Source organism: Anas acuta, chromosome 5, assembly GCF_963932015.1.
Source record: "Anas acuta chromosome 5, bAnaAcu1.1, whole genome shotgun sequence".
Lineage (NCBI taxonomy): Eukaryota > Metazoa > Chordata > Aves > Anseriformes > Anatidae > Anas > Anas acuta.
The window spans coordinates 25,337,949-25,363,794 of NC_088983.1; the positions used below are offsets into that span (position 1 = coordinate 25,337,949).

The 25,846-nt window shown below is 36.0% G+C and overlaps 1 protein-coding gene across 19 annotated transcripts in view; it reads right to left on the minus strand.

The window, feature by feature from the left end:
• MIPOL1 (mirror-image polydactyly 1) overlaps positions 1-25,846 on the minus strand; it is a 189,431-nt gene that overhangs the window by 135,446 nt on the left and 28,139 nt on the right. For 9 of the 19 annotated variants that reach the window (XR_011096990.1, XM_068683294.1, XM_068683293.1 and 6 more), the window contains 6 exons: positions 23,964-24,109; positions 22,408-22,476; positions 21,299-21,431; positions 19,923-20,002; positions 3,404-3,599; positions 447-582 (listed from right to left, as the gene is read on the minus strand). Coding sequence is in view for 18 of the 19 variants with exons in the window: in XM_068683294.1 (XP_068539395.1) it covers positions 447-582; positions 3,404-3,599; positions 19,923-20,002; positions 21,299-21,303 (417 nt within the window). In the remaining variant the exon portion in view is untranslated. The other 10 variants (XM_068683298.1, XM_068683295.1, XM_068683303.1 and 7 more) reach the window with 10 other exon arrangements.

Below are 25,846 nucleotides of genomic sequence, written 5' to 3' on the forward strand. Positions count from 1 at the left end.
TTAATATTGTTTTTGTGTTGACTTACAAGAATTACTGATTTGGATAGTTTTGTAACATGAATGGGATTCTAGCCATTACTATTAATTATTCTGTTGTAATAGTTCCATGTATAATAAATATGTTTCATATATGAACTCTAATCCACAAGCTTTTTCAAGCCAACAAAAACTTTTCCATTAACTTCAGTGTTTTGTTTTTTTTTTTTTTTAATCCATGATGCAGGAACCTATGCCACTGATTAAAAAGGTCAAAGGGCAGCATGAAAGATTTTTTAATTCCAGAGAAGTAGTTGTTAAACAGATACTAAGAATCCAAAATTACTAGAAAGCTACTGATTGGTGCATGTAAATAAATAACAAAACTAAATTAGGAACAGTTTAAAATATATGTTTTGTAAGACAACCATAAACCAGCAAATTCTGTGGTCTGAATATCTCAATTTTACCTTTTTGTTTTTGGCCCTCAGAGTGTCCAGTTCTTTTAGGAGGAATGCAGTTTCTGTCTTTCCACCTACATCTGTGCCATCCTTCCATGAGGATATAAATTCAGGCAGCATCCTCTTACCCTTTTCTTCTACAGTGCTATTTTTAGGAGGAAAAAAAAAAGAAGAAAAATAATGCAAAGAACACTTACCCCACCCCTCAAAATATGCAGAAATAAATTAACAACATTTGTTAACTACTGCAAATATATTAATCAGCAGTAACAGGAATGTCTCTCTGTCACTTCTTAAATCTGTTACTCTAAAAGAAAATCTGTGAATATGGAAATATTAAGCAAATATAGTAGAGTGCTAAGGCATGAAACAGATGAATATAAATTGGGTATGAAGCCTATAAACATAAAATGCTTACAGGAAGAAAATATGAAAACATGGAGCAACAAAGCAATGAAATATTTAGGGATCAAATTGATGCTCAGATTAAAATTCTTCAGGAGGATGGATAATTCCACATGAAGTAAAATGAGAATATCCAGAAGACAGGATCTATAAGTTTGTATTACAGAAAACTGTAAAATGATGGTGTTACTATAAATATTATATTTGATGGCAGGAATTCTATACTGTATATCCACAGAGTTTTAAGATTATCTAGCCATAGACAGGTAAAAATGAGAAGAGATTCAATTAGTTATTTTTGTAAGGAAGAAGGATGGATTTAAATATTACAGACTTGTAACAAGGATCTTTTTTATCAATGGATAGGGCTCACTGTTGTGCTGGCAACAAGTATGAAAACCCAAACTGACTATAAAATGATTTTTTCACTCTCAGCTTAAAATGCAAGCTTAAGAAGCAGCAATACAAACATGATCACAAAAATTCGGTCTCAAGACTTTAATAAATCACCCTGGGTATCCTTTGATAATCACAGGTAACCCAGATCTCACTTCCAGGATGGGAGCAAAATAAATAGATTCATGGATTATAATGGGCTATCAGTCATAAGAGGTAGCCACAGAAAAACGGTACCTTCTGAACTTCCATTTTAATGTATAAATTACTTTCTTTATACCACATGCATGTGTAATTCACATCCTAGAAAGAAAAGGAAAGCTACCTGCTACTCCAAAGAGTCATCTGCTTAGGTAAACATTTGTTTGTACTCAGCTACCTGCTTCTTCACCTGCTTCCATCTGACTTCTTATTCATATGATTCTTTAAGAAAGAACTTAAGATCTGTACTCTGCATGTAAACTATGATGCAACTCAAAGCACTTCATATATAGGCACTATGGAAATTCACATATAACTAAATGCTTAGGATACTATACTATAATTTAAATGGGACGGAAGGGTACGTAAGCTGCTTAACTTCACTTTCAAGATTCTATTTCATCTTTACTCTGTCTAGTGAATTTCATTTTCACTTACTATTGTTTTGGACTGCAAATGATGAATAACTCTGGAGACTATTGGCCAGTCATTTTAAACACTGAGTTGTTTGGTTTTTTTGTGCATGTGTGTGTATTTTCCATGTTCAGGATATGCTTCCCATGAACAACTATGAATATACTTCATCATCTTTGAGTTCCTCCTTCATTTTTTTCTTCCTATTGTGTAACAGAAAACTTGATAAATCACTTGCTGGTGTACTAAGACCATCACCTATAATGCAAATCAACACTGACTCAATATTTCCTTTTCTGTTTGTATGAAGTTATTTTCTCATCATATATTCTAATTGCAAACTGTTTAGGGAAGGACAGATTTTGTGCAGTTTACACAGTCTCTATCACAATGAGGTCTTGGGCTATAGCTTTGGAATCCTACATGCAGATACAATGGTTCAACATGCTAACTGCTGTGGGAAGTTAATCTCAATGTTCAAGCCCAGCCTGCTTGCTAGCATGAGTGACACTGTCGAGGGTAGGAACAACAGACTTTGGCTGACACTATGCTGGGCTTTACTTAAGCACTCAAACATTTGGCTTTTAAAGCTGGATGCATTGTCCAAGTATCATATCCCTGGCTTCAATTAAAAATAAAAAAAAAGGCAACAATGCAGATGGAAAAGTACTATAGACTAATTTTCTTATATTGGGTCTCCATTGGATCATTCTGAAGATAATAAAAACAGATGTAGAATCTCTGTCAGACAGGTGAAGAGCTAGAGTAGACTTCTCAAAAGCAGGTCACAGAACCCTGCAGCCTTGATCTCATCTTCAAAAACAACTCGGTAACACTTTTAACGCTTGAACTTCAGACTGCCTATCACTCAAGACTGATAACATTCTATAGTCAGTAGGTACCTGCATATATTATGTCACATACTGCATGAGTGTTTATGTTTCTTAAGATTGCAGTACAGAGCCACAGCTCAGTACAGAAGTCAATGACAGAATAAAATCTTCAGACTTTGTATTACACTTCAACCATATTCGTCCTTCTCCAGATTCCTGCCACAGACTCTTTACAAAGTATTCAATACAGCTTCACATCTTTGCTCTTCCAACTTCACCTGGATTTCAACCTGATTTATTCCTGCTTTCTAGCTTATACCACCAACTAACTCATCATACTTTGGGTACTCTGGACTTATGGTCTAGACTTAGATCAACTTTTCTAATTCTGTTCAATACACATTTTTACAATTTTCTGAAGTGATCACAGTTAGTTGAAATATCTACAGTGTGCCTCATAAGCCATTGCCATGATCACATTTTGCATCAGTGCTGGAGAAGACACTGGTGAAATGCTGTATTCCAGGTTAACCACACTTATATCAGCTATCCATTAGCACACCATGTTTATATAAATTGGGATTTCCCAGTCTAAGTAAAAAGAAGACATGCTGATTCTCAGCTAGGAATTAAACTTCCCTATTTTTATCCAAAAATCATAGATACATTATCTATATTATGAATATAGAAAAAGTATATTTAGGGATTTGTTTTTACCTTAGTTCTGCAGGACTGGAATTACAATCACCACACATACTTGGGGGTCCTCTTCTTTGACTGGTTATTGACAAATCTGAAAGTTTCAATGCTTCAGCTTCTGCCTGGATGAAAAATTCTGCTTTTTTTGATGAATTCTGATGAAGTTGAAATTCTGCACAGAAGTCTTCTCTTTTCTCTTCCGAGATGCGCATTTCTAATTGGAAATAGAAGGGAACATATTTTTTAATTTTGAAAAAAAAAGTACAAATTTAGTAGAAAGGAGAAAGAACTTTAGTTTCCCATTCACAGCCTCCTCATTCCACTAAGGAACATGTGTTGGACTCCTTCAAGCACTGAGGCAGGAGTTACGATCTATTTACTGGATTTTTCTCACGCAAACCTGAAAAATTCTTCATTTCTGAAACCCTTTTCCCCTTCAATGACTGCTTAATGTAACACCTACCCTTGCAAATCATCTACCTATCTTCTGTAAAAATCATTTCTACCCTGGATAGATGTGACGAATTTCTGCTCTAAACAGGTACAGTTTCAATTTGTAAACTAGAGTCTCACTTGCTTTGAGGTCATTTTCAAATCCCGTTTGGGATTTGAAATAATACTCTTTGAAAAAGAGTATTAGCAAGCTGTAATTAGCAGCAAAAAAGTCCCATTGTGCATTCCTGGAAAGGATGAGCTAGAGGCTCATACAACTAAAGAACCTGGAGAATGCAAAGCACAAATTGTGTCAAATGGAAGAATGATCTGATTATAATGTTGAGTGTAATGCGTAGTTCTCCTAAGCCTGGCCAGTAGATATTTTTAGGACACATTTCTGATATCAAGGTATTTAAATGGAAGAAGGATCAACATGACAAGAATACTCTTTCATAAAGCAAGAACAAGTAACTTTTAATTATAGAATTATATTAAAAATGACAAGGAAGAAGCCTAAAAAAGCTGAAAATGGGAAAAAAAAAGCATATATTTTTCACAGGTTGAGAACACATGGTGGAGCTTTTGCTTATTTAATAAAGTTTCCAAAAATTTCGGATAAATTGTACTTTATATATTCTTTGATCCAACTTATTACTGCCTCCTCAGAAATAGTAAGAACTGTCTGTGCACTAGCAATCATCTACAAATAGCCTGAAAATACACATTAATCAGTGTCAAGGTGTCGTGCTGCATATAAAAAAGAAAAGCACAGATTCCAAGTCAAAAATAAAGAAGCATGTCTGTAAAATCTGTTGACTTCCTGAAAGAAAGAACGGCACAAACATTGGCACAGGCACAGAGAGATGGCTTCTTGTGGCTTGACTGAAGTTGGTTGAAAAAGTTTGTATGCAAAGCTGTGCATTACTATCTTGTGGAAATGTTTTTGTGCTCATGACTGATCTATATTCTCTGTATCTACCTCAGTGTAAGTCCTCTTGAGTCTACTCTCACCATTTCTCTAAACTATAACAACTGGTTTTCATACTAGAAGAACAATAGTCAGCAGTGCAGCAGAATCTGTTTCTGAGTAGTAATAAACATGAGGGAACCATAACTTTATAAAACATTCATTTGTAAGTATAACCTAACACTGCATCCAGTATTGTGCTTTCAGTACTGTGATTGAAACATGTTTCTCAAATCAGATCCTTTCACATCTAATGCAGAAATTGAACATAGCCACCTGGATTCAGAAATTGAACATAGCCACCTGGATTCTGAGTGAATGTTCACTGGCTCAAAATCCTGCAGGTTTGTGAGCAGAGATTCCTTCAAAGACCTGTTACATTTTAAAACTGGATTTAACCTCTCGATTCTCCTTGTAGCATATAGCAAGGATGATCTCTAAAAGAACGAGCATTAAAAAATCATTGTTTATACTCTAAGAACCTTCCCCAGCTTGGGAATTGCAACATACATGGCTAACTTCTGAATCCTCTCTAGTTATTACTATCTGAAAATCAGCCTAGTTTGAATTTTAATACTTGCAAAACATTTTATAGGGAGGCATACACCTGGTTGAGATGTTTCCCATTTGATCTATATTATAAAGAACTGCCAGTCAAATAAATCTTCCTGTCCACTTCTCCTGTTTAAGACCCAGTCATCTGTGTGTGCGTATATACATATACATATATATACACTTATTAAAAATGTTGCAAATTATTCTCTCACATGCTGAAGGGGAAGCATAATGCTTCACTTGCTTTAACAACTTTTCCTCCCCTTCTCCTTTGGCCACCACCGTTTTCTATAAGCCACATACATTTGAAGTGCCTTGGGTAAAGCATGTTACATTCCCTGGAGGAATTCAAGCACAACATAACTGTTGCAACAACCAGTGACTGTATTGCCATGAAATTGCTCCTAGTTTAGGCATTACTCTCCTTTCACCAACAGCACATGGAATAGTTGAAGGAAAAACTTCTTGCTCTGTAATGCTAAAAACATTAGATGATGTTATGTACCACATTTACACTGTTAACACGGGAGTAATTAACTACATATTTTTTTCTCTTTTCACATTTTGTGTTTTTATAATTTGCTACTTTTAGCGCCAGGACTTTCAAGAGAGTCCACAGAATCACTGAAGTTAGAGGGACCACTGGAGATCACCTGATCCAGTGCCCCCTGCTCCAGCAGGGCCACCCAGAGCAGTGCGCCCAAGACTATCTCCAGGCAGCCTTTGAAGACCTCAATGGAGGGAGACTCTACAACCTCTCTGGGCAATCTGTTTCAGTGTTTGATCGCCTTTATAGTAAAAATAAAACCAAGACCTCTTCCCTTGTATTCAGATGGAAATTCCATCTGTTTTTATTTGTACTTGTTTCCTCTTGTCCTGTTAATGGGCATTACCAAGAAGAATCTGGCCACTTTTTCATTCCCTTCCATCAAGTACTTGCATATACTGAGAAGACCCCTCATCCCCCCTGGCCCGAGACTTCCCTTCTGCAAGCTCAGTCTCAGCTCTCTTGGCCTCAAAAAGAAAAATATCCACTGCTCTCTCCTCAGAGGCTAAGTCACCTCATTCTAGAAGGTTACCAAGTTGATTAAGCACAAGTTCACCTAAGTAAATTCATTTTCGCTACTCCCAGTTGCCACCTTGTCCTTCATGTGCCTGGAAATGGCTTCCAGGATTAATTGTTCCATCACCTTCACGGGGACTGAGGTGTTGCTGACTGGTTTGTTGTTCCCAGCATCATCCTTCTTACCCTTTTTGGAGACACGAGTGACATTTGCTTTCCTCATCCCTAGGCACCTCTCCCAGTCAACCAAGATCCTTCAAATACAATTGACAGTGGCCTCAGAATAACATTAGCCAGTGTCGTCAGCACTTGTGGGTGCATCCACTAAGGCCCCATGGACTTATGTATGTTCAGTTTAAGTGTTACTTAACCTGATTTGCCTCAACCAAGGCTAAGTCTTCTTTATTCCTGACTTTCCCCTGGTCTCAAGGGGGTGGGACTCCTGAAGGTAGATCTTACCAGTAAAGACTGAGGTGAAGACATCATTGAGTAACGTGGCCTTTATTTTTTTATGTCCTTTGTCACCATAGCCCCTGCTGCATTTAAACCCTGGGCCAACATTTTCCCCCCCTCATCCTTTTGTTCTTTAGAAACCTGTAGATACCTTTCTTGTTTCTCCTCATGTCCATTGAGAGGTTCAACTCTAGGTGGGCTTTGGCTTTCCAAATCCCATATCTGCACAATCAGACGGCTTCTCTATATTCTTCTTGGGCCACCTGCCCCTGCTTCCACATTTTGTATGCTTTTTTACTATGTCTGAGTTTAGTCAGGAGCTCCTTGCTTACCCGTACAAGCGTCTGACCACCTTTGTTTGATTTTCTGCTTGCCAGGATAGAGCATTTTTGAGCTTGGAGTAGGTGATCCTTAAATATGAACCATCTCTCTTAGATCCCTCTTCTCTCTAAAACTATATCCTATGTAATTCTTCCAAGCAGATCTACGAGGATGATCTACTCTCCTGAAGCCCATGGCTGAGGGCCTGCTTTTTGCCTTGCTCTCTCCTCTTCATATATAGAATTGCCATTTAATAGCAACTGCAGCCAAAGCTGCCTCCCACTTTGTCACCCACAGCCTGTTCTTCCTTGTTTCTAAGTATGAGGTCCAGCAGAACACCTCTTTGCTGGCTCCTCAATCATTTGTGTCTGGCAGTTGTCATCAAAGAACTCCAGAAACCCCCCTCAATCACTTGTGTCATGCTATGATCAGCCTTCCAGCAGATTATCAGCATCACTGCAGTCCCACATGAGGACCTGTGAACATGAGGCTTCTTCCACTGGTCCGCATAATGACTTGAACACCTGCAGATGAATTCCTGGTTAAATCCCTAGGCCTATAAAGATTGGGATATTTTATGCCCCCTTTCAATTGTAAAAGAAACCAGCCGAAAATAAAAGAATTTATCATGGGACTATACCTGTTTTGGCATTTATTACTGCCAATGTTGCTTCTTTAAGCAACTTACATTTGCTGCACACCTTTTCATCCAAATTCAATTCCCTCAAGGACATAGGTAAGACTGAGAAGTATTACAGCAAGCTTGTAAGTGGCATTCTTGGAAACATTAGATGAAACACAGAGGCTCTGTTTTTCCCCCTGATGGCTTTGTGAAAGAGAGGAGGACAGCAGCCTTATCCCCTCTGAATTAGAAGCACTCTGCCCAAGGGCATTAAGGTTAGAGGGTTACTTGCTTGTTTAATAGAGCTGCAATTCTTTTATTAATTATTATTTTTTAAATTTTATCAACATGCTAAATTTTTCAGTAGAACGATTTGGGGAAGATGTTTTGAACAGTCAGATCAATAAGCATAGTAATTCTTTTATTTTTAAAAACACTTCTCCATTTAGCCCGTGATCTACAGCACACTGTTCCCCAACACATGTAATTTAGACCTTGATACACGATAGATTCTCGTCTTCCTTTTAAACCAAGTAGCAATGCACTTCAGTGCTTTTCTTCATGCCTCCTGCAAATTGTATTGTGCACTAATTACCAATGCTGCAGAGACACACTGGGGAGTAAGTAGCATTTGCAATAATCAGGCTGCACAAGGAACAGCAGAGAAAGCATACAATAGCCTTGCAAGCTTTGGAAAAAATGCTGTAGTTTTCATTAAGTGGTATCACCGCCATTGATTTTGGTTCTTGAGTATACTAAACAACTTATTTTCCATACAGAATTGAACAACTTCAGAAGCCCATATTAATATTTCACTATAGGGAGAAGCTGATCTTCTGTTTTATGTATTTATCTTGAATGAATACCTCATTCACATTGAGGGAAAGAAAGGCAAATGTTAGGAAGAAGGAATATAAAGACACTAGAATTAAAGCTGGGAATTGATTGTGATGGAAGTAGGGGGAAGATAATGCTGTCATGGCTTGAAATAGTAAAGCTAGGACAGAATTCAATGCTGCTAAGCTGGGAGTGGTTGAAAAGTCAAGTAAAAACATTAAACCTAACACATTTTCACAGAACCACAGAATTGAAGTGGTTGGAAGGGACCTTGAAAAATCATTGGGTCCAATCCCTCTGCCAAAGCAGGTTCTTTAGAGCAGGCTGCCCAGGGAGGCATCCAGATGTGCCTTGAATACCTCCAGAGAAGGAGACTCCACAACCTCCCTGGGCGGTCTGTTCCAGTGCTCCATCACCCTCACCGTGAAGTTCTTTCACATGTTGGTGCGGAACTTCTTGTGCTCTATCTTGTGGCCATTACTCTTTGTCCTGTCCCCACAAACCACTGAAAAGAGGTTGGCCAAATCCCTCTGACTCCCACACCTCAGGTATTTATACACATTGATGAGATCCCCTCTCAGTCTTCTCTTCTCCAGACTGAACAGACCCAGGTCTCTCAGTTTTTCCTCATAAGGAAGATGTTCCAGGCCCCGTATCATCTTTGTGGCCCTCCGCTGGACTCTTTCCAGGAGATCCCTGTCTTTTGTGTACTGGGGAGCCCAGAACTGGACACAGTACTCCAGGTGAGGCCTGACCAGGGCAGAGCAGAGGGGGAGGATCACCTCCCTTGACCTACTGGCCACACTCCTTTTTTATGCACACCAGGATCCCATTGGCCCTCTTGGCCACGAGGGCACACTGCTGGCTCATGGTCAACCTGTTGTCCACCAGGACCCCCAGGTCCTTCTCCTCAGAGCTCCTCTCCAGCAGGTCATCCCCCAGCCTGTACTGATACATGTGGTTTTTCCTTCCCAGGTGCAGGACTCTACACTTGCTCTTATTAAACTTCCTTTGGTTTCTTCCTGCCCATCTCTCCAGCCTGTCCAGGTCTTGCTGAATGGCAGCACAGCCTTCTGGCGTGTCAGCCACTCCTCCCAGCTTTGTGTCATCGGCATACTTGCTGAGCACAGATACTATTCCTTCATCAAGGTCATCGATGAAGATGTTGAACAAGTCTGGGCAACTGAAGGCAGCCAGTATTTCTCAGAGCTTTTTCCTCAGAAAAGAGGGATTGGCACTAAGAGAGGCGAAAGTAGAGCATTAGGGGATCCTGCAGTATGGAAACTGATAATATGGAAAGAAGCATTGAAGATGTAAGTGCACAGGAGGCGGAGATTCACCCACAAGGCTAAGAAAGCAGTAGCCTCCCTTGCGTACCACGCACCACGTTTAGCAGTCCCATCATCCAGCAGAAGCTGGATGGGCCCTTCCTTTCCCCTGTCTGCACTTTTTAACATCCCACAAGCCAAAATGCTGTGGTCAGCTCAGAGGTTTGCAGGAGGGATCTCTGAGAAATAAAAATAAAGGAAAAATCAGGAACAACAAGAAGAACTGAACATGCATACATTAGTGCAAAATACATGGTTGGCTACAAATCTGCCTCTAGTTGATTATGGGGACACTGGAAGCCCTTGTGGGTGCTCCAAGCCAGCTTCACTTGCTACCTCTATCTTCCAAGTATTCATTTTAAGCCGGTCTGTAGCACAGACAAAGCATGCGCTTGTCTACCTGCAAAAGACTGCATGAATGAACCCCTAGAGGGATGGGAGTAAGAAACAGAATAGGAAAATCAGTACAACCAGGAAGGAGGAGAATGAGCCATACAAGTTTTGGGAGAAAAAGCAAAGCTGACTGCAAATAAGGTAGCTTACTCTTCCTACGTGATACTGTCAGATTAAAAACATTTGAAAAAATGCAGAAGAAACCATGGTGCTACATTTGAGGAACTGACTACAACCTCAATGACTAACCTCCCCTAAAATTTAGTGGTTAACAAACTAATTAATTGTTAACCTATAGTTTTTCTTCAGCTTTGATCTGTTTTGTTTTTCTTTTGTTTTTGCTTTTGTAAAATAACAAAAACTGAACTTCAAGTACCAAAAGAGAATAGTAATTTACCAATGAAAACAATCAAAGAAAGAGACACCACAACCCTATACCAAAATAACCTATTCCCACTGGAAAGCAAGGACACAGTAAAGTTTAAAAATACTTCTTACTCAACCTACCTACAAACCGAGCATCTACCTCAACCTCCTGCAATAACTGTCAAGTGTGCCAGAGCTCTACTCAAGAGCTTCACCTTTTTATTTTTGCTAGACTAATGGTCTTCTTCATTACCTTTCCGGTTATCTAGAGATTTTGCGCTTTAATAATATCACAAATTTCTGAAAAGGTGATTTTCGTTGCATGCATATATGACAATGCACACATACTTGTGAATGTTTTAACAAGCTCTTCGGACAGCACTAGACAGTTGCTGCATTAGCAAAAAGCAATCTGTACTTGCTTCATTTGAAAAATGGATTATGGAATTGTCTTAAATTCATAATATCTAATGCCATTTGACTTGAATTCTTAGATAAAAATACATACAAATAAATATAAATTCTACATTAACGTTGAACTCAAAACTTGAACTTGATAACTACCAATTTTTCTAGCTATGACAAATTAGTACTGTGGCTGAATATTCCTTCATGAACTGAAAATGACAACTCAGCCTTTCTGCCAAAGACAAGCATCCATTCACTTGGCTGTATAACTACTGCAACTTTACCAAACACAGTGCCTGTGAAAAGCTCAGATGACTCAACTGTTCACCGCATACTGAATGATTAAAAGGCATAAATCCTGAAAAGGAGTGGGAAGCACAAAATTAAAGGATTTTATAGGCATAAATATGCAAAGAAAGAAAATGAAGCTGGTGGGAGAAATCTAATCCTGCTCCTTGGCATAAGTGGAAAGATAGGAGTTGGTTTAGGATTTATGCGTTTTCAGAGCTTCCTCTTTCATTCCTATTGAAGTTGACACAGACACAACATACATGATTTACATGCATATCTCAAAGAGTATTCCATTATTTTTAACTTTTTGCTCAATATTTTTAACTTTTCCACAATCTGCAAACAAATTTTCAGAGTTAATCCCATGGCAAGATGCTGCACTTATTTTCACGAAGAAAGTAATTCCTGTTTCTGGAAAACAATTACAAGAGCTCAGTACAAAAAGTACAAGGTCAAGATGTGTTTTCTCCAAAACAAACAAAAGTGCAGCTTTACTCACCTTTGGTTTTACTACAGATTTACTTATGTTAGCAATCACTTAGCCCCCTTCAATGCAGTGTAGTCTACTGAGAACCAATAACTTGCAACTAACAGCAAACAGTTATCCTTTTATGACACACTTTTCCTAGTGTTTAAAAAAACTGGGCAAATTATAAGGTGATTATTCAGTAAGATTCAAAGTGTCTCACTTGTGTTGCAAAGCAGAAATACAGTCACAGGAACCTAATAACATGTGAAAACTGAAATCCAAATAGTTTTGTAATACAAAGCTAATACTTTTTATTTTTCAGTGCTCTGTCAAGCCAAAATGTCACTTATGAAAAGTGCCAAGGGCTTAGCACTTATGAAGAGGAAATCACCATATAGATGCATTGTACACTCAGTGCCCCAACAATCATAACTCTTGGCTATGCAGACAGCACCATGGCCAAAGTGAAAAGGATGAGGCAACTCATAGTGAGACAGGATATGTGCTCTTATTTTACAAAACAAATGACAAACTCATTGAAATAAATGTTGAAAACATTTTCTGGACACTCTCAAGGTATTTTGCAAAGGATACATAAGCACCATGATAGTAATTTTAAAGTGAGCAAGATTGATGCATACAGTGTGATTAATGAAGTAATAGGCTAAGGTCATCAAACAAGCCATGGTAGAAATAAAGCTGCAGAAATCCAAGGCACCATTCCATGCTGGATCTTGGAGGCTATGCTACCTCACTGGCAGCCCTTCTTGTTTCTTTCTCCTCCTCAGAGACCTGGAATTCTTTTTCTCCTCTGTCAGAGGGGCTTAAGGAAGCCTGAATACTACAAAATGCAATTAATTTCAAATGTACTCCAAGAAAAAAAAATCACTTTTACTTATGAATGATAAAGTAGTGTTTATATAACCAAAAGATTAAGAGGAATTTAAAATAGCTAGGTTGGTATCCTTCTGCGCTCCTTTATAACAATGATCTTAATTCACATGACAGACTGTAGTATTTCTACATTAGAAGACAGATGTGCAGCATACAGCATATACAAACTTCTTGTAATTCCAATAGTAGTCAGAAGAAATGTGTTTGTTTTTTTATTTTTGTTTTTGTTTTTTACATTGACTATGGTTTTAATACAGAAAACTTTTTAACAATTAAAACTGTTTTAGAAGTCAGTCAGATTAACAAAACAATGCAATTCAAATGCTCAATCATTGGCTACAGTTAAACATTTACGAAGTCCAAAATCAGTCAAGAAACCCAATGTATTCTCATTGGAACTTTATTGAAAAAGGTCTCTGCAAATGAAGTAAAAATAACCTACATTATATTTTGTATTAGCTTGCTCTAATCACACACACACACACACACACACACACACACACACACAGGCCTGAAAATACCTTTTTGTCAACTAAAATACAGACAAAACTCAGAAGCTTAATGGTTCATTTTTTTTAATTCCTTAAAGGAATCTAAAGAGAACAGTGAATTCATTCTGTGTTAGCAATTTAAGCAGGGGTACATCTGTGTTACTTTGAATGCTTCTTTATTCACCTGTACTTGTGTGGAACCCTGGCAACACCCCTCATAAAGAAATAAATTGAGAGGGAGATTAAGAACAGTTGGAGTTATTCTGGCAAAGGCAATTTTTACAATTCTCTGAGGATTCTGATTATTTTAGTAATGATGTTTCCCTCATCTGTCTCTTACCAAGTCTTTTGCTCTCCTATTTTACATTTAAATAGCAATTGTGTACAAACTGGCGAATATTTAAAATAGAAAAATGCTTCTAAGTCCTTAAAATATGTGACCAATCATTATTTGGGTAGTCACTGCAGTTAATCGTGATGCATTTATTAATGTGTAAATATCACATTTCCTTTGGCATTCCACTCTCCATTTGCCACTCATTAACATATTGTTATTTTAAAATATTAGTCCCTGAGAAGACACCAGATTTTCACTGGATTGGTCTCACACTTGAAAAAGCATTTTTATATTCTGAATGCATCAAAATAGCAGAATCTCTAGGCAGATACTAAGTGGGATTCACTGAAACACAATGTTAGTTCTAATGGATGGATGATTGTGTTTGGTCTTTTGAAACTTTGAAGTATAGGTAAGTCTTGATCACACAAATTAATAAATCCTAAAGCTGGAGTTAACAATAACCATTACACCCAAATTCTGCAGCTTAGCCCAGCCAATTTTTCAAAAGGTCAGGTTGTGAACTGGAGAAGATCAGGGAGGTCCACCGCATAGCTTTGTTGCCAGGCATCTCTCGTCTGGATTGTTGCAGGCATTTATTAGTATTCGTCAGCAGACTCAACAAAGCAAACAAGAAATTCAAGCACGAATAATAAAATGAAATGCTGCTATATAACCCTTTGTCATTCAGCAAATATGGGACTTTTTAGCTACATTGTTCCTAAACCTGGGTTACTACTTTAATTTTTCTCCACAGTGCTGACTGAATGAGTATGCATGTGTGTTAAATGCAGAGCTCCCTTAACAACTGCAGGACTGCCATTTAATCTGTTGGTAGATGGACCATTTCCTGTGGGAACTCTAGCTATGATTTCCAGATCCACCAAATAAATCTCAGATTAAGATTCCAAATGAAACCTGCCTTTGGCAGATAAAAAATGTCAAGATGGATATAAACAGTAAAATTATAAATTATCTAGGTGTTGCACGATGACTTGATGTGCGTTTTTTGTTTACACTTTCCCCGATATCACAACTATACAAGGCATTCATCAAATGTCACACTTTCATAATATTGGAGGCATCATTAAAACTGTTTGGCTAAGGACCTTGAAGTGTTTAAGCAGTAGCTCAAAAGTATATTTGTGCAAAGTAGAAGAATAAATTTACATATCAGCAGCAGCTCATAAGGGATGGGTAAATATTCTGTTTATCTCTCATTGTAATTCAGGTTAGTTTAAATACAGGGTTTCAGGATATCATTACAGCCTATATGGAGTTATTACATAATTTCCAAACATAGTGTCTGCTAGAGTTTTACTAAGCATGCGGTGTTTATGTTTTCTAAAACAACTAAAAACAAAGTAAGCCTTTCTATCCCATTTTTCTTTTGCTATTGTGATCTCAGACAATTGCTTTTCACATATAACCCCTTCCATTATCTAAATCTTAATGATCCAGAACTCCCTTTTATCTAGGCAGGGTCATGTTTCCTGATGTCCATTAATTATAGTGAAAATTCGCTTATCCAAACGTACTCAACCTCCCCTACGACAAACAAACAACTAAGGCTTTTCTGAATTTAATATTCTGAACAAAATCCCAGAAAACTACAGCTTTAGGATTAGTTAAGAAAAAAATACTGTAATTTAAAGTTTCCGACTTAAGAGAAATGTCACTCTGCATAAAGTACCAGGAAGACGCCTTACCCACATACGCTCTACCTCAAGTAAAAGCTCTACTAAAGCTGTAGGTGAATTCTCAAATGAGTCTCTCCAGTGCATTCCCTGGAGAACCAGAGCATGCTTTTTTTTAACGGAATCCTTTGCTACGTTACTCTGAACTTAAGCTTCATTCTAGCTGTTAAAATACAAGCACCAAAGGTTTATAAAGAAGAAAATAACCAAATTTCTGTACTTTTGCTAGGTCTTCTAAAAGGTCCTTCTGGAGCACCACATAACAATCACTATGGGAATAAGCACTGCTCCTTCCTGGAGCATGTTTCAAAACATTCTGAATTTAGCTGCACTCAAACTTTAAAGAACTAAATGATTCAGTATGCACTCTCCCCATCTTTAGTGCTTGCAGGACTCAGCATAGATCAGGCACTACACATTTTCAGTGTATTGTAAAGGGTCTAACAAAATCACAACACCCCAATGAGTCAGGCAGATACCTGAGACTTCATTGTGCTTCTCATGAGGAATGTTTCTCCATGCAGACTGGCCACAAATGCATTGTATTTAACTATTCAAAATGTATAAGAAATGAAAGGGGGTGCAAAAAGGAGACATGAGAATTTATACACATGAAAGGATTTATGAGAAAGATCAAATAGCATTTGATGATTTTTCATTTGTTGTTAGCTCTTAAGTCGTGACATGCTATTCCCCCTTCCTCCACGCAAGATGTTTTCTTCATCTTTCATTCTTACTGTTGTTCAACATGAATGTTTATTAATGAGCCAATGTGATTGATCTTGCATGAGTCATACATAGGAATATTATTCTCTTGACCTCTAGTTTGCATCCAGTACTAGACAGAGAAACATGTTACCACCCTTGCCACTTGGAGATGGACAGCTACACAGAGTATGTTTGATGCTGAAAGCAAAGCTTACATGGAAGACAAATCAAAACAGCAAGCACCATTCACTCACACAAGACAAATGCATACACAAACACACAATGCAATGAAGACTATTGTCTATGCATAAGCTTATTGCATACACTTGTGTCTGAGCAGCTATATATACACCTAACTAGTTCATTAGGTTTACATACCTGTTCTCCTTCTCTGTTTTTCCTCAGTTGTGCAGGAGTAGAAAACAACAGCTCACCACCAGATAAGACACTTACTTTTCAAACTTCCCTGCACAAACTGATTCTGCGATCTTATTCTAATCTACACTACTGTGGTTCTTTCAAGAACCTTCTCTGAACTGAAGTTTACTGGCATGCAATTTTAAAGCATTTTTATAAGCCACAAAAATATTGTTTTGCAGGACAAGAAGCTACAGTGAAAGTATCTGTACTTATATAAAAGCTGACATCAAATTCTTACAGGTGGAACTGGTTCATTGACACGCAATACATTATGTGCTTTAAGTAGTTATTTAAAATAAGATATATAGTTTTCAATCATTGGAATAACATCTAACAATTGTCTTTGAAAGTAAGCAAACCACTGCCCCTTTAAAAATAATCAATTATCTCATTTTAGGAAATGTAAATAATAATTATGCAATGTTTTCCATTCTGGAGCCAGCAAAATTATAACATTGTTGTCAAAACAAAACAAACAGTATTTTATACTGAAAGTCTCCACCTAGTTTCTACCCTGTCCTTAAAAATCACGGTCACTCAGAAATACGACCAAGGCAAAAGATTACAGTAGTTCAATACAATATAACACAGAACAAGTATACCTGCACCCATTCAAACCGAGTACATGGTATGAGCCACATGAGACACAAATTTACCTTCAGTATTTGCACTCACCACTTCGCCGTCCTGCTAGCTCTTTTGTAAAATTGACTTATCAAGTCCTGAATATATGTGTAAATACGTAAATACATAAAGCACCCAATTTCAGGTCCCCTCCTATGTTTTCACACTATTAATGATTGTGCCAGTTTTGTCATGCATGTAAACCATGTAAAAGTAACAACACCGTCCAGGTGCAGTGCCCTGCAAAATGTAAAGCTATGCACCTATTTGCTAATATATGTTTATTTATATAATGGACTATGGTCCTATGCTTTCTAGCTTGTATTCTGAACATTTTTCATCTGGAAATTATAGCCTCCACTGGCCTGCTGCCAACACTCCTAATATATTCCCTCAAGTATTCTTAGAGAGAAATGAGAAAAGTCACTACCCTATTAAAAACTGGATCCTATGGAGATAAACAGTACATTTAAATTAGATACAAACCTAAAATAATAAGCCTTGCACTTACCCCTTCCTAATATACCAGACTAGAGACAGAAAGACTCAATCCATGCAAGAACATTCCAAACAATACAGAACATTAAAACTAAATTCTCAACTTTCAAACACTTCAGATATATTTTTCTTAAACACTGCCTTTCTTTCAAGCATTTTATTTTATAGCACCTGTTAACAGGTAACATATTATTCCACACAACCACCATAAACCTGCTACTTTTCAGTACTTTTTTTTTCTTAATTCTGATTGCTTGACTGAATTTTCATCTAGTCAGCTGAACTTAATATCAGACATGCTTTAGAGTTCTTGTTTTTTACAAAATAAAATAATCTGTAAGATCTCATTATGTTATTAAAAAAAACTGAATAAGTCATTATTATGTTTTTCTAAAAGAACCTTTTTTACCTTCTAAGTTATAAGGTAAGAACAGCTAGATATGGTACTGTACCCACTGCAAAAAGGAAAGATATCAGAGATAAAGAAAGTGGAACACAGAAGGACACACAATTCAACTTTAGACATTTAAACAGAAGATTAAAATTACTTTGATATAGTAGTTCAATGAGAAAATGTAATAGAACCAAGGGTACCTAATGAATATTTTGTTGCTGTTATTTTATTGAGGTGCCATCTTTATGACAAGAAAAAATAACTTGTTAACACTCAAATAGAAGTTTACAAAATAAAATCCTTAACCAAACCAGTATGACAAGATTTATTTCATAATCCTTTTTTTTTTTATTGTCCTAAGAGTACAAGCATAAAGAAATTATGACTTACTAATGACTGACACACACAAAAATAGAGTATAACACATTTTCTTCAAAGTTTTTCTATGTTCATACAACAACTTGCATTACATTCACAAATACATTAAATGGTAGCTTGGAAGAGATAGCTTTCTAAATAGCACAAAATTTTAACTTACTGCATCAGAAGAATAAAACACATGAAACTCAGTAACTACCCAATTTTTAAAGTATCTGAAAACTGCAAAAGAACATCATTTCTTACAATTGGACAGAAAATATTTCGCAGAGAATCAGTTCGTGGTATTCACTTGCAGCCTACTTTGGAAAAGTTAACCTTTTGAACCATTCTTTGGGTATGCTGACCCCTAAAGGTCTAAAATTACTAGATCTGATTAAGCCATAACACATTTGAAATATAAATTTTCCAAATACAGTTCTCCAGTAAGTTATTACACCATAACTATTTTTGTTTTCATTGTATTTGATTAAAAAACATTTTTAACTTAGGTAAGTAATAGCTCAAAAAGTCATGAATAAAAAAGGGTCTACAAGTAGTTCGTTATACTTATTCCTATCTATATAATATAGATAGGACTTCCTTTACATTACTAAGAAATGCATTATCTCCAAAATGGAGTATTCCTTCTCTCCTCATGAGAAACTTGATATTTATTACAGTTTTAGAAAGAATACAGAGCATAAAATTTCCCCAATGAAATAAACAAAGTCAAATCAGGTTCCCATATAAGAGGCATTTTAGATGTTGACACAACTATTCCATTTTTTTCTTTCAATCTACATATAGCTACTTCCTGAGAAAATCCACCCTTCTATGATGTACTGAAGGTCTCCTTCCTGTGTCTGTGCTTTCTTCAACCTACGCATTGTTACATAGACACAGGCCACTTCCCAACACTTTTCTCAGTAAGTCAGTCATGTGACATGCTCCCAGACTAAACTTTAGAAAATGTTTCTCTCACGAAGCATAGAAGAAAACAGCAATATGGTCATCCAAATATAGAAAGAAGCATCTATCCACATCAAGATTAAAGTTCCATGAACCATGGAAAGGATAAATGCCGTTCCTTCCACATTAACCCTCTCAACCTCACAGCCTACCTTACTGACTACATTTGATTGAGGTAATAGTGAGAAATTACTAATATTAGTAGATGACAATCATACTTCGGCTAGGTATGAATAGCAAAGAAAGTTACTTTGAGACTTCAGATTTGTTGCTTACTCTCCAACATTTTAAATAGGGTAAGTGTAGTATACTAGCTGGGAACTTAAATAAAACTTGTCAGGATTGTACAAAAGCAGCTTCAATAACCCAGAAAATAAAGCTGATATGTTACATTCCTTACTTTGCCTGCACATATATAGAGGTCTAGAAAGAATCACATTTGTAGCTGCTCTCCTGTTAACCCAAATACTTTTCAGAGGCAGCGTTTTTTGGTTTTTTTTTAGTTTTTTTTTTTTTTCCCCCCCTTTTCTTTTCTTCCAAAGTCAGCTATATATCGGCAAGAACAAATACATTCCAGTCACTGCCTAGCACTGGTACAACACCTGAGGTTCCTTATAAATATCTTAAAAGTCCTTACCTTTTGACGAGTTCTCCATTTGTTCTTCTGAACTTGTTTGATCTGGCACTGACTCCAGTTTTTCCTCCAACATTTCAGAGCTAAAATAAAGCAAACTCTAGATAAATAAACTTGAAACAATACTTTATAACACACTTATACTTTGCCTTCATTTGACAGAAAATTTACAAGACAAATGATTTAAAAATATTTATAATAGCACAATAAAGTCTGTGTACTCTAACAAAGAGTGTTAAATTGTATTTCTCAGTAAAAAGATATTTTCTTCACACATCTAGTTTACATTACGCTTTAGTTCAGCTTTCTACAGCATGCAATGCCTTCATGGCAAAATTTATTAGTTTGCCTTCTTGTTCTAGAGTCTGATCTTGGAAGTACATGCTGCTGAGCACAGCACAAACCACACTGAATAGTCCACTCTCGAAGGAATGAGACTGCTCACTTTGGTAATTATTACAGATGGTAGTATATGCTTCACTTTAAAACATTCTTTCACCTGCTTGAATTTCCTGGCTAAATACAGATGAAGTGGCCCTTGACAATGCCAACTCTGTGCTCAAACATTTTTCTAAACAAATAAATAATTTAACACATCCTACTATTTGCATACATATTGCTTCAGACTGTACAGTTTATTACATGGTTGCAATACTTCATGTAACTGAGGATCTTCAAAAGACAACCCTCAAACTCAAACATAAGCCCTACAGTAAAATGTTAGTTTTACTATGTAACATTTTAAATGTAAAAATATATATTATTATAGGTTAAAAATTTAAAGAAGTAATCTTTAAAAAATTTAAAGTAGTAATCTTATTGATATAGTAAGCTTACCAGAAATTTTATTACTTACAAAGGCATCTCCTTTAAAATGTATTATACAAAGAACAATTTTTCAACTTTTACTATATCATTTTGCTTATTTTGTATTTCTTCCCTGCAAAAATTTTTCTACACTTATTAAAAAGATACAGCACATGCCTTGAAGATGCAATAACCAGACCATGAAAATACCCAAAGAATTGTCACTGTGTTGATAAATGTAAAAGTTAAACCAAAACACATTACATAAACATTTTAAAATTCAAGTGCATTACACCAGGACATGTATTTTTAATTAATAAAGCAGGAGACAATTTTTTTTTCCTACATGACACCAAAAGAGGCAGATATTTTCTTTTTTATCTCTCAGATTATAAAAAATATAATACTTCTGCAAATATGTAAAATTCGAGACTAGCATTTATTCAAGAAATGCATATCTAGCTCATATTTGTTTTTACCTATAAATTGGCATTATAAGAAAATGTTGACTTGATGTGCTTAGGTCTTAAAACAAAACAAAACAAAACAAGAACAAAAAAAAACAACAACACTTCATTGCAGAACACCAAGTTCCTTACAGAAGTCCCTTAAATGAAGCTGTATGCTTCTTTTTCAATTCTGTGTAACTGTGTTGATCTGGAGTTGGCAATCTTTTCCTAAGTTCCTCATTTACCTTTGGATTAGCTGAAAATATAGAAGGTTATTAATATCAAGAAATAGGTTTCTGTCAATGAAGCCATTTCCCTACATATTGCACAAAAAGGTTCATAATAATTGCAGTATTTTAATAAGATATTCATATAGCAAGACATGAAGAAAATACGGTATTTAATAACCTCTGGAGTATTTTAAAACATGTCTTAGGGCCTTAATGTGCCTAGTAATATACTATTTAAAACCATAATTTTATCCCTCCACAATATACAGTCATTCTTCCTCGCCATTTACCCAGCTAATGAATGCCAGCAATTAGTAAAATGTAATCCCATTGCACAATCATTTTAATGCTTTTAGCACTCAGAAAAGTAAACACCAAATTAATACTGCTCAAGCCATATCAGATCCTAGTTGGAAGCAAGCAATTATAGTTCAGCTCCTCAGGTGTAATTAAATGATTGGAATGATTTAGTTCCATAAATGCAAGTTAATTCATAAGCAAGCAACAAATATACTGGGAGTAATTACAAGAAACATTGACAGTCTAAGCAGGGCATGTTCTTTCAAGTACCTCAGGTAGGAAAATGCTGCCCTCTCCTGGAAATAATAGAGCATATCAAATAGATAATTGGAGAAAGAAGTCGAGACTCATTTCAGACTCTAGCGAAAATATGTTCTGTTAATTAACAGGTATTTTCTGTTGTAAACTTACAGAAAATAAACATACTTTTGATATCAAATTAAGGCAACCTTTTTATCGAAGTGGAACAAAGACCTTTGGGGAGCTCCCTAGGGTTTGCAGTATACCTTCCTTATTATTAGAAAGAAAATGCTAGTTAATAGAAGACCAAATATTCCGTACACTAAGTAAACTGGTTGTTCTGAACACATACAAAAACACTGCAGTGGGTATCAAACTTATGTGCAACATTTATGTATTATTCAAGATATAGCTTTACAGTGGGTGTTTCAAAGGTAACATATTTTTGGAATCTAAACTTACCAAACTATTATTCAGTGTTAAATTTCAAGTCAACACCTATCGGCAGCTGGACACAACCATGAAGGTTTTCTCAGGAGGAATCATCAAAAAAAAAAACAAAAACAAAACAAAACAATTATTTCAAGGCTTTTATTTAATTTCAATACAATCTGCTAATAATCAATCTATCTAACAATCAAAATAAAGATGAAGAATAAAATATATCGGTAGACTTAAACAAAACTGAAAATACAAGATGAAATTGTAACTCAAAATCTGGAATTAATTTTAAATACTGACTTCCTTATTCACTATCTATTTATTTAATCAGTGTTTGTTAAGACTACTACTTCTACATTAAGCAAAGAAACCAAGGGGGGGGAAAATACTCTTTATTTGATGAATATAATAAACAATAGTCAAGTAAAATTCACTCTAAATATTTAAGTACAAAACCACTTACATATATGAATATAAATTAACCAATATCTTCCCACTAATTAAAGAAATCCCAGATCTACCTATTTTGTCCTCTACAGAAATAACAGATGCTTCCCAGTGCAGCACACACCAGCACATGAAAGAATCGTATGCTGGAACCAGTATCTGACTATTTTCCACATGCATAAATTGACTGTAAAAAAAGCTTTATTCAAAAGGATGTATCATTGCTAGCACATGAAATTGTTCTTTACCAAGAGAACTTTGGCATCAAGATACGTCTTTGTTCCTGATCTTTGTGTATTTCAAAACAAACCAAAGTTGAACACAAATATCGTCACTGTGACTGTACCTACTGTGGAAATTAAATAAATTACTTTAAGATGTCATATTATTAAAAGTTTAAAATGTACAGCACATTTGCTTTGCCCTTTGATGTCACAGTCCTATTTTTCTATTCAAATCTTGTACACTGTAAGTTAATTGCTTTTGGAAACTACTTATTATTCATGTAAAAATTAATGTGCCAATGTGTTTAAATCCTTTTAAATGACCATTCATGCATCTTTCTTCTTTAAGTGCCAATGAAATCTGTCAAAGATATCAATGCAAGATGGTCTTAGAGAAAGTTCTAATAAAGATTTTTTTTTCTGCTAACATAAGATTTTCATTTTCGTCAACTTTACTTAAATTCCATTAATTTTTTAAGCTGCTTTTAATAAATTCACAAGTAAAAAATTTTAGGCTCCATAGACTGTCATTTGTGTTCCAGCTGAATTTATGAATATTAATAACAGTGTTATCCTGATTAAATAGGCTTCATATAAAATCCCTGTGAATCCTATAGCTCAGACATCTCATTTTTCCAACTCTTTATGAATTTGGATTCAGACATTAAAGTGAAAAAAAAAAAAAAACTTAAAAAACAGATTCAATGGTACATTTGTGCACCTTAAGCAAAAAAAATTAGATGTTCTAATGAGTCATAATTAAAATTGATAGGTCCACATACTGATATTTCAGGCTTTCTATAAATATGCAACATATTTTAAGACTAATGAAGACATCAACATTTCACAAAACAAAGGATTAAGAATCTATTATAAAATAGTAATAATGTTTGTCCTTAGCCTTACCTTAAACAACAGATGATATCATCTTAACTCTTCATATATGGACTGCTGATTTGCAGAAGTACCTCCCAGAGAGAAAAAAGACTAGATGCTTAATTTCATAAGCATATGTACGAAATACATAAACATTCCCATTTAGCATGGGTGCCCTGTAGAAAAAAAAAAAAACAAAAAACACAACAGCATTTAACTGGTATATACTTCAGCAAAACCAGCCTTTTCCTAAAGAATGTCAAAACAAAGGAAATCTTAGTATTGTCCAACAAGAGTCAAGCAGTCACAGTTGCAAACTCCCAACTTCTTTTCATGCTTACCTTTGAATTATTCACATCTGTAACAGACAACCATGGGAACTAAGCTCACTTAGCTCACTACACTGCCTTCATAATTGTTATTATTATTTAATACATTAGTGCTAAAATTACTACTTCTTACTGAGAAGATGGTCATCAAAATATTTTGCCTTTTGGTACATTGCATTTTGAAGTGGATCTTAGAAGGGGAAAAAAAAATGAACAAAATAATGAGTTATTTAAGAAGAAGGCATTCCAATGCTGGTTCAAATTACTTACCAACACAAACACTTGAGAGGAATTAAATAAAAACAAGAGGTATATAAAAACACCATAAATCTACAAAAGTATGAAGCATACAGTGCTTTTGCAGTTCTGGGTAGCTTTTATTGCAGTTGTGGACATATTTCCACATTCAGAGGAAAAAAAATAAACAAAGAAAAAAACAAACTCAGGAGCTTCTGCAGCATATAGATTATGCACACACAAGTGATGTTGACCCAAAGCATTTTGACTCCTGCCAGTCTGCCGTAGCTCCCAGCACACTCCCCCCTTGGGCAGCAGATGAGGAAGTCCAGCTTCTCAGTTCCTGGACCTCAGTTCCTGACTTCCCTCCCTGGAAACCAAAGGGTTGAAAACCCCTCTGTATGAAGCCCTGATGGATGTAAATCCCTCTTCCTTGTTTGCACCTTTACAGGTCTTGAGCTACTGAATCATGCACAGCCTTTGCTGCTGCAACAAGAAGCAAATGGCTGGTGGTGTTGATGGAATTCACCTCTTCTTAATGAAAAGTCCTTAGGTTTTGGAAGCATTTGCCACAAAGGGAGGCTCCTCTATCTTCTCAGCCTCTGGCAGAACTAGACACCAGCTCCCAGCACCCTTGGGAATGGCACTAAGCCATCCTTTGTCCTGCCTAACAGTGCAGTTGCCAATGACAGAGTGGGGATGGAGCTCTAAAGGAGAGGTTAACACCACACAATTCATCGATAGGGAAATAAAGAATGAATGTTAGTGTTATTTTTGTAAGCTTAATTAGATCACCAGGATCTCCTAAAATATCCTGAAACGTTTTGCCTCAGGCCAACCTAAGCAAAAGAACTTAATTTAGGAGGGTATACTATATAAGAAACAAAATTACCTTCTAGAAACATTTCCCAAGGGAACAGATTGTTTTCTTTAGCTCAGGTGCATGACAAGTTTTGAAGCAGTGATACACTCCTCCACAAAAGATTCACATTTCCTCACTAACATACACAACTTTATGGAAAATCAGAAACATAATGCAACTCAAAATAAGTTAAAATTAGTTTGGGGAAATTTGAAAAATATTAGTCAAAGAGTAACTGAAATAGTCACTGTAAATATTTGTCAGGTGTGGAATAAAATCACTCTCTTAGGTATTTGAAAGCCATGAAATTAAATATACTTTTAAATTTGATTATGGAGTTACTTATTGTATTGTATTTTATTACTCCTTTTTTTTGCTTTAAAATAGAAATATTTCATGCAAAATATTGTTTCATTTTAAAGGGAATATAAAAGCTATGCAAGTGTATTAGCACTCCCCATGAATGAATGCAGCATGAGTAGTAC